The 13,549-nt window shown below is 39.3% G+C and overlaps 1 protein-coding gene across 3 annotated transcripts; it reads right to left on the bottom strand.

Annotated features, from left to right (window-relative positions):
- Positions 1–441: 441 nt before the first annotated feature.
- On the bottom strand, positions 442–12,871 carry LOC130189050 (multidrug and toxin extrusion protein 1-like). 3 transcript variants are annotated; one of them, XM_056407685.1, is made up of 17 exons: positions 12,600–12,871; positions 10,134–10,235; positions 8,605–8,673; positions 8,361–8,509; positions 8,105–8,147; positions 7,557–7,601; positions 7,067–7,164; positions 6,409–6,506; positions 6,116–6,229; positions 4,392–4,459; positions 3,049–3,157; positions 2,719–2,794; positions 2,560–2,629; positions 2,343–2,475; positions 1,716–1,810; positions 1,344–1,448; positions 442–1,260 (listed from the first exon to the last, which is right to left on the bottom strand). In XM_056407685.1, the coding sequence occupies exons 1-17, from the start codon at positions 12,801–12,803 to the stop codon at positions 886–888; spliced, it is 1,953 nt and encodes a 650-aa protein (XP_056263660.1). In that variant the 5' UTR covers positions 12,804–12,871; the 3' UTR covers positions 442–885. The 3 variants fall into 3 exon arrangements, with proteins under 3 accessions (XP_056263660.1, XP_056263677.1, XP_056263668.1); XM_056407702.1 differs by lacking the exon at positions 4,392–4,459 and having other exon boundaries at positions 3,049–3,147; XM_056407693.1 differs by lacking the exon at positions 8,605–8,673.
- Between the last annotated feature and the right edge of the window lie 678 nt (positions 12,872–13,549).

The following is a 13,549-nucleotide window of genomic DNA, read 5'->3' as shown; positions in this document are numbered from 1 at the left end:
ATTGAATGTATTTAAACTCTAAATCTCTCCTTCTGTACACATGACATCTATTGCATCTGTCCATCCTGGAGAGGGATCCTCCTCTGTTGCTCTCCTGAAGGTTTCTTCCCTGTTTTTCCCCCTGAAGGGTTATTTGGGAGTTTTTCCTGATCCGATGTGAGGTTTTGGGGCAGGGATGTCTATGTGTACAGATTGTAAAGCACTTCGAGACAAATTTGTAATTTGTGAAATTGGGCTATACAAATAAACTGAATTGAATTGAATTGAATAAATAACTGAGTTTTAGTTATTTCTGGTCTGATCTTCCAGATTAATTTTGGCTATGTTTTTTATTTTTGCGAGCGATAAGGATGGAGGTTAACAGGTTTGAGGAATATGATGAAATTTAAATTGGTAATATTGTTTGTATTTCATCCTTTCAACTGAACTTAAGAAGAATAGTTCAGTCTGCAGTTTTAATATTTGGCTTGGTTAGTTTCAATGCTACTTTTCTAGATTAAGGTAACATCATATGACCATATGTTATTTTGGCCGTCGACCTACAGTAAAAAATAACAAGCTTAATATTCATTATCGTCATTCATCAATCAGTCAATAAGAGAGATAATGTCACTGGCACAAAATGTTAATCGAGATAAGAAAAAAGTGGTAAAAAACAGAAGCTGTCTGTGGACGTCTGTTTCTTGACGTCCCAGTTGTCTTTTCGTGAGGTATTTATTGTGTGTGTTGTCGTCCAGGTTTAGCATCACATGTTGCTCAGGTTGAATCTTGATCTTTGTGACATCATGCCCGTTTCAGTCTCATTTGATGTTGCTTCCAGCTTTTTGTGGATTAGTGGAAGAGTGCAGCACTGAGACATGGCAGCTAGATGTCTACATCCAGAGGTCAAAGACCGAGCTTTAGGGTCAGGTCCTGTGGAGTCAGCGTTGTAAGACTAGAGTCATTAGTCCAGTTCTGGGTCAAGTTGAACCTGCTCTGAGTGGAGGCCTCCTGTACAGGGAAAGCAATGTGACAAGCGACACCTGTTAGTAAAATGAGAACCGAAACCAAGAAGACGAATCCCCGGCGCAAGATCAGCTCGGTGACAGAAAGCAGCGCCGCAGTTTTGGTGCTTGAAGTCTTTTTGGTACTTTCGGCATCCGCCTCGGCTCTTCCTGTATTCGTGTTGTTGGCCTCGTGACCCGCTTTCAGCTCCTGGTCCTGGCTGTTGACTGGACTGTAGCCCTCCGTTTTAGGAGCTTCTTTACCATCCAACTGGGCCTTCGGGGTGCAAAGATGCTGCTGTTAATCAATATTAAAACCATATTTAACTACACACTATTTACTATTTATTTTGCACTTACTGTTTCGGGGAAGTCTGAGGTGTCAGGCACCACGGCCTCACCCAGCAGTGTACTGCCACGCCGCGTCGGTATCACCACCATTTTCTTTCCGGCTCGCAGTTGAGCCTGAAAACACAGAGTGAGGGACGTGAGAGACATCTTTTTTATTTTTGTATTATTCAGACAAAAAAATTACGCAATAACCCACAAAATTTAGCAAAGCACTTAATTCTATTCAAATGTATTCATTTGTGTCATGTTGTATGCAATGTTCAGCACTAACGTGTCAGTTGGTCTGTGTGTTGTGAATGATTTGAGAGACAAGATCAATTCAAATTCTTTGGCACAGTTAAATTAGCATGATTTTAACTAAGAAAGATCAGAGCATCTTACCTTGTATGAGAGTTTCTTCCAGTTGAGTTTGAAGATTAGAAAGAGGAAGAAACTCATCTCAAAGAAAACACACGTCAAGATGCCGAGCCACAAACCTAACCAGGGGACAAAGAGAAGTCAGATTGTTTAGAAGTCTTGAAGAAAATGATCCTCCAACCCCAGAGGGAGCCAGTGCATCTATATATACACATATACATACAGATATATATATATATATATATACACATATATATACACACATACATATATATATATATACACATAAATATATACACACATACATATGTGTAGGTATATTATACATATTTTTTTATATATTTAAAAATATGTAAATAGACATACAGTATATCTAGAAATGTATTAGTCAGTGTTCGGTTGTACATAAAAAAAACAAGATGACCACAGCCTAAATGTTGAACGAGGTCATCTTGTTGCATTATGGGAAATGTAGGCACCATTTTTTTTTGACAAGGCAGAAGAATATAAACATTTGTGGTGCTACTGCATCGATGTTCTGTATTTTGTTGAAACTCTCCATCTAGAGTTCAACTGGATTACAATGCTGGGACCCCGAGCCCAAAAAAAGGATAAAATCAAAGTCACTTAGCAATAGATTAGGAACATTACCTAATATTCTGAGCTTGGCAGGAAACATCAGAGCGATTCCCACCGGCAGACCGATGCAGTAGCAACACACCAGGTTGGACAAGGCCGCAATTTTCTGCATCCCAGCTCCAATAAGAATCCCTGAGCAGACGCACTGAAAAACACACACAGATAGAAACGATTGATTAAGAGGGTGTGTAGACTGAGCTCAATGCAAAACAAAAATTTAAATACATACCAGAATAGCATCGAAAAATTGTAGAAATGTGTAGACTATGAGGCTAACAGAGACAATCTCCACAATTTTTCTGCAGACAGGAGAAGAAGAACATCCAAATTAAACAGAGTTTCCATTACAGGTGTGCAGGAATGAAGGTGTGTTGCTTCTAAAACTCACTCATCAGTTGTAAATATGTAGCCAATGACGTTCTTAGTGCTCATGATGACGATACCCTGGAACACAGCAAGCGCCCCTAAAGTGAAGACGGTACGCGAAAGATAATTAAGACGAATGTTCTGCGATACTTCAGATTCACAAAATATCAAACTTTTAAATAAAAATTACCTGGATCTTAGATGTGTGTATATATTTTATTTTGCATTAATAAAGCAATTAAAGCATTAATAAACCTGCCATCCAATCAGAAACAAATATTTTCAGTGAGCACGGTTTAAATTATATTAATTATGTATGTTTGTGTTTACAAGTATGTATTTGTTTTCTTACCTGACATAACCAGTGACACTTTGCAGGTGATTATGGCTGTTGCTGGGTTCCCGGCCCCCAGAGCGTTCCCAACACGCACACAGGCAGCTACATGGAAACCTAGAGGGAACTGCAAGGACCCCGTCTTACAATGAGTTACACAGCTTTGGGGAACACACTTATTTTCTTTCTTTCTGAAAAAAATCAATACCTCCGTGTCAACTGTGTGTCAACTGTGTGTCAACTGTGTGTCAACTGTGTGTCAACTGTGTGTCAACTGTGTGTCAACTGTGTGTCAACTGCGCAGGAGTCAGGAGGTGCTTAGCTTAGCTTAGCATAACGACTGGAAGCCATACTGTCCAAAGTTCAAAAGTAAAACCTACCAGCACAATAAACACTCAGTATTTAGTTATCTTCCTCGATATCTGGCTGTCATTTACGGTGAAAAATCGTATCTCACACTTACTATTCATATTCTTAGTATTACAGTTTGAATAATGAATACTGGTAAAATATATTTTAGTGACAAGTACAAGTGACAAATGATGCTCTTATGATTTTAAAGACCTCCACAACATGTTGACATTAAGGCTTTCAGGGAGTTGCATGTGTCAAATTAAGGGTTCTCGGAACCCCCAAGAATAGATAAACACCGGTTAAATATTACATGAGCAGAAATGTGGCTGTAGCTCAGTGGGGTAAGGGGGTCGTCCTGCAACCCCAAGGTTGTCGGTTCGATCACGGCTCTCCCCATTAGTTGCAAGGTGAAGTGTCCTTGAGCAAGGCACTGAACCCAGTTGCTTCAATCACTGCAGCCCACTGCTCCTTAATAACTAAGGATGGGTTAAATGCAGAGAACTAATTTCCCCTTGGGGATTAATAAAGTATATATCTTATCTCTAATCTAAAAACATTAATTTGTGATTTGATGGAAGTTTTACGCTGTAACTTTATCTATCTAATATAATATTTTTGCAGAATGTCTCTGGCAATGGATACAGGAGTGACAAGGAAAGTGACTGTACCCATTTTTATTTTTGACTCGCTGTTTTTCCGACATGGTCCTAATGCTAAGCTAAACTAATCCTTCCTTGACGTGCAGATATTGAGAGCATTAACCTTCTCATAAAGTAACTAAGATCATTCCCCAGCATACTGATTTATTGTTAAAAAAGTACCTAAATGACAATAAACCGACAGGAGACAAGGAAAAGACAGGCACAATATAAAGGGGCGGGGGGGGGGGGAACAGGTGTACAGCATGAAACACTAACGAGACAAGAGTGGCTGAGGGCAGGTGAAGGGAATGAAGCAATCAAGACCGAGGAGACGCAGAGGAGACATGCAGATTGGATGATGCATACCATAAATGTAATGGCTGCTACTTCCAACATCACCTGCTGGGCAGCCAGATCCAACTCGCCCAGTACACCTAATACGATAAAGGTCAAAATCAAACATTTTTTACCAAAACACTGTAAACTGCAGACAGCTGCCTGCTGCTTTATAAATCTGACTACGGTTAAATGTATGAGGAAGAGAAAATATTGTTTTATGTTACACATATTTTTATTCTCTTACTGCCTGGGGAAAGGTGTCCATGTCCAACACCCATACTTTATTTGACCAAATAAAGTTAACTTATGGTGAGATAGTTACTGTGGGTGGGGGAGGCCCTGTGTTATATCCTTAAAGCTTTAAGCTACCAAAAAAAGCCAATATATATGTCTTAAAAACTTAATGTGTCTTTTGACGGGGAAATACCGAACAAAATGCCATCTCTTTACTATTATTCAAATGGTTTAAGTATTTGTTTGTCGAAAAAATAGTCAAACACACGCTCCAGTTTGGCCTTACTTAAACTTTTTTCCAGCTCCCCTCAAAAGGTATTTAAATACTAGTGCTGTGAAAAATAACGCGTTAACTCAGTTAATTCAATTACAGGTTTAACTAGTTGTTTTTTTTAAACGCATTTAACGCATGCGCAGAATGAGCTTCCAATCCGTCTGTTGTTGGTCGTCGGGACGAAAAAAAAGTCACTTGCAAAATGAGCTTCCAATACACCACTTCAACCTGAACTCTGTCCGCTCTCATGCAGACGGTCTGTTCATCGGTAATGATCCTTCCGCAGGTTCACCTCCGGAAACCTTGTTACGACTTTTACTTCCTGTAGATCAGGGTCTCAACACGTCGATCGCGACCTGCCAGTCGATCGCGGCGTAGTGTTGGTAGATCGCATGACATTAAAGAGATTGGCCCGCCCCTGACATGTTCTCTATAGCACGTCTTTGTTCTTTTATTAAACTAAACGTCTGTTGTTGATCGTATCTCCACAGCAGCATGTCATCTCTGTCTCTACGCGTTGCGTTAACACTTATCGATCTCCGTCTCGCGCGCCACAGAGCTCCGTGCGCGCGCATCGGGACCGAGCAAAAAAAAGTCACTTGTCAATCTGTCCACCTTTAGATTGTGTCATGGTGGAGTTAATGGTTGACAAACAAGAGAAACATGCTCTGTTTAACCCTCCTGTTACCTTTACATTTACGAACATATTTTCCCCTCGGGGTCAATTTGACCCCAGCAATTAAAACCTCCAGAAAATTATTAGAATTAATATTGCTTCCCAAGTTTAAGTGTGAGGTACTTTATGTTTGTTTGTTGACTCCCTAAATAGCCCTTTAAATAAATAAAAAAGTTGATATTTCTGATATGTTTGACACAGTGAAAAACAGCCTGGGGTCAAATTGACCCCAAAGAACACCGACATTAAACATTGAATGGGGTCAAATTGACCCGAAAGGTAACAGGAGGGTTAAACATTCTGTTTAGGATGAAGATGTATTAATGTTCCATATGGAAGAAAACTGCTAAATAACTGCTGAGTTGCAGCACCATTGTATAGAAGAATGTATAAATGTATATATCCGTCTTTTGTCATAAATCTCTATGTTCTCACAAAATATACCGAGAATATCGGTAATATGTGATTAATCATGATTAATCCACAAAAACCTGTGATTAATCCGATTAAAATTTTTACTAGTTTCACAGCCCTATTAAATACATTTGAAACAAAAGCCACACTAACCAGCAAGGAAACCCCCAATATCCCAGACCCACCAATCAAAGCAGACCATCAATGTACTGGGAATAGCCAGCTTCATATAGGAGCCCCAGTCCTGCAGACAGGCGGTGGACCAGCCTGCAGAAAGGTCAACACAGGGAGGTTATACTCAATATGACCTGTAGGTGGCGACAGATCTACAAAGATAGATTTAATAACACAACTGCTTACACATGCATCATTTGCCTTTTCACCGAGATGTGTAATAGAAATGCTGATTTGGCCATTTATCACATTGACATGTGTGTGTAACTCACCTCCCCATGTAGGCAGATGAAGCTTCTTCCATCTGATGTAGCCGTAGAGCAGCAGGCAGGAAGTGATCTGACAGAGGCTGTTAGCTATTGCTGATCCACTGCAAACACACATTATGGAACATAGTTTTATTTTGAAGGGATGTCCAGTGACTACTACTTTAACTGTGACTGCATCCCTCTCTCTGTCTCTCTCTCTCTCCCTCTCGGGCAAAGACGAAAAAGGACTGCACAATGGACAGTGGATCGAGTTCTCTTCTGAGAAAAAGCTTTAATGATGTGGAGAGAGGGAGAGACCTGACCCCAAGGACCTGTTGAATGAAATGTTTGTCCAGCTGCACCAGAATCAACTCCTGCCAGAGCTCCTACCCTTTACTGCCTCACTCACTAACTTATTATACAAAAATAATAAACATCAGTATTCTGCTCTGTTCTAACCAAAAAAACTAACACTTCTTATATAGATTAAAATGCACAATGAGCTCTCTGCCCTCTTCTATGCTCCAAATGACCAGGTTAGAGAAAGAGTTCATCTGCTTTAAATAGTCTAGAGAGGCATATTATATTTAATCGGTAAGGGCACTTGACACCATAGCAACACAAACACATACAGTTTTTTGTTTTTTTGTTTTTTAAAGGTCAGGAGACGCAACACACTTACATGACTCCCATCTCGAGGCTGTGAATTAAGACGTAGTTGGCCCCCAAATTAACAACGTTTGCTGCTGCTGCTGTGTACATCTGAGGCTGAGTGATCCCCTGGCAGACAAATAGAGACACACAATCAATAATCAGCTGTTCCATTTACAGCTACTATTCAAACATATTATACAATTATATAATATATTATCCATGCAAGTTTGAAAACAGACAACAAATGCAGGATGAAGACAGCATTCTGGTATCAAGAGCAGTGATTTTAGCTAAATGCTAACGTCAATATATATAATATGTTCTCAATGCTCACCATTTTCATGTATGCATGCTAACATTTGTGAAATAGCACCACACAAAGTGCAACTGAGCCTGATGTGAATGTCCATGTGCAACCATTTTAAAATAAAAATTTCGGGGGGAAATAAAAACATTGCAGTCCATTTTTTTGAGGCAGGACACCAAAATAGTGCATCTCTTTTCTATTAGGAACTTACTTGGTTTTGTAAGTAAGACACTTGCAGCTGGAGCAGGTACATGGCCTGAACAAAGAAAGTTAGAGAATAAAACTAACAGACCTCTCAGATAACAACCAGGATTTGCAAACACTCTTTTAACTGTTAAAATTACTGTCTTTGTAACACATAAATTAACCTGCGTGCAGATAATCTGATGAAAATGGTTGACTATTAGTCTTTCTAATCTTCTTGTTGTTTTCTTTAATACAGAACATATAGTAAGTATGAATAAAAACAGATTAGCACCTCAGGAACTTAAATGGCACTTACTAATAGTATTACTTATGGTATTACTTATGGTATTTTTGTAGTTTGGCTTTCTTGAAGAAATTTTACTTTCTGGATTCTTGTGGTTCTGAGTTTGTACTGACTTATTTTAAGTCGCTTTGGATAAAAGCGTCAGCTAAATGGCATGTGATGCAATGTGATGTCCTAATGTGCAGAATATCGCAAAATAAACCTGTTCACATTCATTTAATTAGCCAATAGATATTTGAGTCCACACTGTTTCAGTTCAATGCACTCACTGGAACAGCTGGAATAAATGCCATCACGTAGATCTGAGCGATTCTGAAAGGGACGCAAACGAGCAACAATAATTTTAGTAGAGCAAACACAATATTTCACTTTTGGGCTCAGACACGCCCCTCTTTTTTTGTTGCAAATGTATAAATGCAGTATAACATTACATTCTTTCTTTTCTTTCTTTTTTTTTCATCAACTGAGCATCAGAATGCTGAACTCACTAATTTGTATAAAGTTATTCATGAACTGTGCGTGTACCTGGCCACCTCGTGCTCTTGGTGCATGATGAGCAGCAGGTTCTGAGTGTTGATGAGAAGACCCCAACAGGGCAGGCAGAACAGCAGCAGGATCAATGAGCTCCTCTGGAGGATGACGCCCACACGTTTCATGTTCCCACTGCCGAATGTCTGCGAAACACAAATGAGACAAGAGAGAACGGAATCTGTTTACACGGGGTCCAAATAATTACATAAAAAACGTTCTGTTGATGTGGTTTTCTCACCTGAGAAATGAGCGTGTCACAGGCCAGGGAGAGGCCATAGCCTGTTGCGGTTATGGTCACATTAATCATCTGAGAGGTCAAAAGGTTAAAAAAACACATAGTTTGACTTTAGTTCTGAAATCTTTTGTTAATCTTTTGTTAATTGTTGTTCAGCAACAGAGTTCAATATTTCGCGAGTGCAAGAGTGTGTAAGACCAAGACGGACAACCAAACTAATGCGGATGTTGTCTATGTGCTTTAATAATGTGCGACTTCATTAATAGTCTTTTTCCTCTCACTCCTTGCAAAAGACATCTCAATTTCAATGATATCATCACGGGAGTAAGAGGGTGGCCCAATAGCACGACTCAGGAGACAGAACTGCGAATAATGATCTTTACTCAGAGTCACATCAGGAACAGAACACTAAGAAATATACAAACACAATGTGGAACGCACGAGGGCTGAAAACACAAGATAATCTGGCAGAGGACAAGTGAGGGGATCTGAGTATACATGGACTAACGAGGGAATGGGCAACAGGTGAGATGGGCATGAGGACCAGGTGAAGGGAATGAGGGACTAACGAGGTGGGAGTGGCCAGAGGCAGGTGAGAGAACAGGTGAAGGGAGTTGGACTAACGAGGTGGGAAGCAGGATCTGGAACGACGCGATAGTGAAACAGGATGAAAACAACTAATAAAAGGAAAGTGTGGAGCTGAACTGTTACAGATATGACCAAAACATTTAAGAAAAGTGTGTATATTGTAGAAAAGGATCCATGTTGCTTTATTGTGTGTCAATTAGGGTCTGTTTGCAAATAGTTACCTTTTATTACCTGTTTGCTTCTGCCAGCTTTTTATTTCTGGCAACTACATTCATCCTCTCATAAATCATGAAGTGGCTTTCGTTTATAAAGGTTGTCTAATATAGAAAAACATAAAAGTATCTCCAAGAAGCTTATTATCTGCAATAATCCAAGAAGAAGTAAACATGTCATCACCGCAGCGCTCTGTAGCGTGAACAGCCAATATATATATATATATATACATAATCCTTTTTTTCAGTAAATTATTTCGTACTCTAGTCAAGTATTTATTATTGAAGACTGATTTTATTTTGACTTAAGATTTATTTATTTTTTGCAAAGTAACAATACTTTTACTACTTTATCAATATGTAGTTTGGAGTTGGGGAGATAATGTAACTTTATTGTTCTGGTTGTCTGCGTGCATTTTAATAAAAACTAAATGTTCCATCGCTTCTCGTCTTTTTGCTCTGCAAACAGCTATTTAACATCTTAGCAGTTCCTTATATGGGTAAATAAATTGGTCTTTTTGGAATATAATATCACAGTATTGCCTAATTTATTTGGCAGTATTGGTGTTTAAAGGTACACAAAATTACCATCACACATCATGGAAAATAATGATTTTTTAAAATGGAATTAGAAAAAATACTAAACAGAATAAATATAAACAGAATTAGTACAATAGATAATAATAATAAAAAATAAATAAAAAATAATAATAATAGGAGTAAAAATATCACCGCTGAGGCCAGAGCGTATCCAGCCAGTTCTGCATTACCGATGTGACCGCAGAAGACGCCGATAACAAATTGCTGGAGGAAGTTCAGCATCCGAGACAGCAGCTGTAGAAACAAACAAACGGAGTCACCAAACACCCCATCATTGATCTGGTGGAACCGAATACATCAATTATTGCTATTATCTGGGCTCAAAAAGCATTTGATGTTAGAAAACGGTGTTTTTAAAAATAAATAGGTTCACTCTGTAGACATCGAGTCATTTCATTTGCGTATTGTAAATACATATTTCTTTTTCCTTTTCTGTGAGGTCAAAGGTCAGGGATGTATGTGTACGGATTGTAAAGCCCTCTGAGGCAAATTTGTAATTTGTGATAATGGGCTATACAAAATAAACTGAATTGAATTTAATATTGAAGACTGGAAATTGATTGCGCTGTTAGATTGTCCTCATTCAATAGTAACTTCACACACTGAATATAGCCACTAAATGTATAACAGTTGGCGCACTTTATAAATAAGATAACTGAGAAAATATATGCAAAGCTGATATTTCTATATAAAACATTTAATTTAACAACAAAAAACAAAGCATTATTTTCTTTTTTTAATCTACCATGTGAAGACATAACGTGGATACATTCCTTTTCTTTCTATTATTTAAACTTCTCGACACAGGACCTACATATAACAATGCATACCTAAACACACAAACAACATATACAAATATTTTATGATAGACGTAGGACCTGCAACTGCTGATATGACTTTCCATTACAGTTTCATGTATATTACTTAAAGTCACTGCAAGTCTATTTGATATAACAGACCATGATACTGCGATTAATACATTTAAGCACTCTTATGGATGGTCAGTGAGTCTTTTATTAGACTGCAGGTACATTCGTCAGGGTTTGTCGCAGGGTGAGGCTCAGGTGCAGAGAAACAGGACAGGACTCAATGTGAATAACAAAAACTCTCTTTACTGAGGCAAAAGGTTCCAAAAAGCAAACAAGTCCAAAAAGGGGGCAGGCAGAGAATCGGAGGTCAGGGCAGGAACACACACTAATCACACTAGAGAGCTTGGCTTGGGGGGGGCAGGTGAACGGCATGAGACACTAATGAGGAGACCGAGGAGATGCAGAACAGGGCGTTACAACATTAGCTGTGGGGTTGTAGGAAGTCACTTAGGCCCCTTACTCTTCTTTATTTTCACACATGGTAATGCAGATGCTTGTATAGCACTGCATCAAACTAGTAACTACCTGGATCAGCATCTGGAGAGAGTATCTAATTGGATGAAAGTGAACAGATTAGCCCTGAACATTGACAAATGTTGTATTTGGCTCTATGAATATGCTTGTTGGTGTTCACCTGCCAATGTCAGGTCAAGAAGACTACATCACTGTGTTGGATGAACAATGGTCTGAGCACAAAGAGCTTCACTTATTTAACATCCTCTATTATTTGTCATCTGTGATTCACTGCAGTCGTATTGTCAGCAGCAGAAAAGACATATAAACAATAAACTAGAATGGGCACTCGGTAGAGCGCATACCTTCGCATATAACAAGATTGGGCATTGAATTATGAACGTTTTGGCATTAGTTGCATGCCAATTGGATAAAGATTGACCCTGCTATGGTAAAAAGAAGATTTTGAACTTTTCATGACCTTGACCTTTGACCCGATCGATCCCAAAATCTAATCAAATGGTCCCCGGATAATAACCAATCATGCCACCAAATTTCATGCGATTCGGTTTAATACTTGTTGTGTTATGCGAGTAACACGCATACAAATAAATAAATACACGGCGATCAAAACATAACCTTCCTCATTTTCAATGCGAAGGTAATTACATTTAGTTAAAAACATGGCTGCAGGATTGGCACTCCAGTGTTCAAAAGAAACTAATAAAGTATATATGCACTCTGTCCTGTCATGATTCAAAATAAACTCCACTATAGCCTTCTTGTTTTTTCATAAATGTTGTATTTAATCAGACCGTCAAAGACATAAATGTCTATTTCTATTTAGTTATTCTTCTTCATGCTTGCCATCGGTGGTCTCCAGCAAGGCTTCTGGCAGCGACCAGCTTTCCTGAACATCTGTTCTATTATGTATTATTCCGTTTTTTACATAATATATTTGTAAAAACAAAGAAGCATGGCACATCATCAGGTAGAGACAACAATATCTGTTAAAAAGTAAAGTGGGAGACAATCCTGCAAAAACTATAGAGCCTAATGGTGAGAAAATATAACCATGAATATATTAAATCTGGATTCAATGACAGGCGTTAATGAGTAATTGTAAGAAGAATATACATGTTGGATAATTACAGCTGACAGACGCATAAGACACGTTTTTCTCCTTTTTTTGTATCACCTCAAGTTAGAAATAGGAGTAGAAATGAAATACAAATCCCACCCGCACACACCAAGTCTTCAACTTTCCCCTACTCACCACTGGCCATGTGAGAAGGACGACGTGGTAGAGTTCCTCTCGGTAGGCCAGCGGCAGCCATCGTCTCACACACGCACACCTAAAGAGTTTGGAGCTGACGGCTCCCTCGGCCCTCGCCGCCGTGGCAACAGGAACCTCATCATCGGCGAGCCCTGCACCCGGCGGCGATGGGCGAGCCGTGTCCGGGGAATCCGGCTTCTCCATTCAGACACAGCACGAGAAAAACACCATGGAGAAATGCTGAGGGGACAAAGGAGGGAGGGAGAGAGGAAGTGGGGAAAGAGAGCGTGAGGAGAGCAGCTGTAGGTCTATCCGGGTTTAGAAAAATGCATTTTGTTAAAGTTATTGATTATATCATGGGAGGTTTAGGAGGAGAGGGGAGGTGAGAGATGGAGTGGAAAGGTCAAAGGTGGGGCTAGTGAATGGTTTTAGGAAGGGAGCGAATACAGTTATTAATACAACCTATTTTATTAACATGTTTTAGTGTGTGTGTGTGTGTGTGTGTGTGTGTGTGTGTGTGTGTGTGTGTGTGTGTGTGTGTGTGTGTGTGAGAGAGGTCTTACAGGGCTCAGTAGTAGTCTGATGGAGAATGTGTGTGTTCACATTATCAGCTGATGGTATCTGTGTCTGTACTTTGACCACTGACTTTACGCTCTGGGGTTGACACTTAAACACACTCACACATGTTGTCATCAACTTTATTTTGACAGAGCTCTGCAACTTAACACATGTATTCATCTACAGGTACCCGTGACTTATATGTTAATGAGTGACTGTAACTTAGCAACAGTAGCAATTAAATCACTGATATTTATGCAGAAAGGAGTCTCGGGGACGTGCATGATTTGTAAAAAACCGCATGGCCAATAGAGGTCCAAATCACAGCTGAAAATGTTTGTGTGTGAGTTTGTGTATTTGTGTGTGAGTGTGTGTGTGTATATGTAATAAAA

Source organism: Pseudoliparis swirei, chromosome 3 (assembly GCF_029220125.1).
Source record: "Pseudoliparis swirei isolate HS2019 ecotype Mariana Trench chromosome 3, NWPU_hadal_v1, whole genome shotgun sequence".
NCBI lineage: Eukaryota > Metazoa > Chordata > Actinopteri > Perciformes > Liparidae > Pseudoliparis > Pseudoliparis swirei.
Note: the sequence above shows the minus strand (reverse complement) of the source record. Positions and strands in the feature narration are given on the sequence as shown.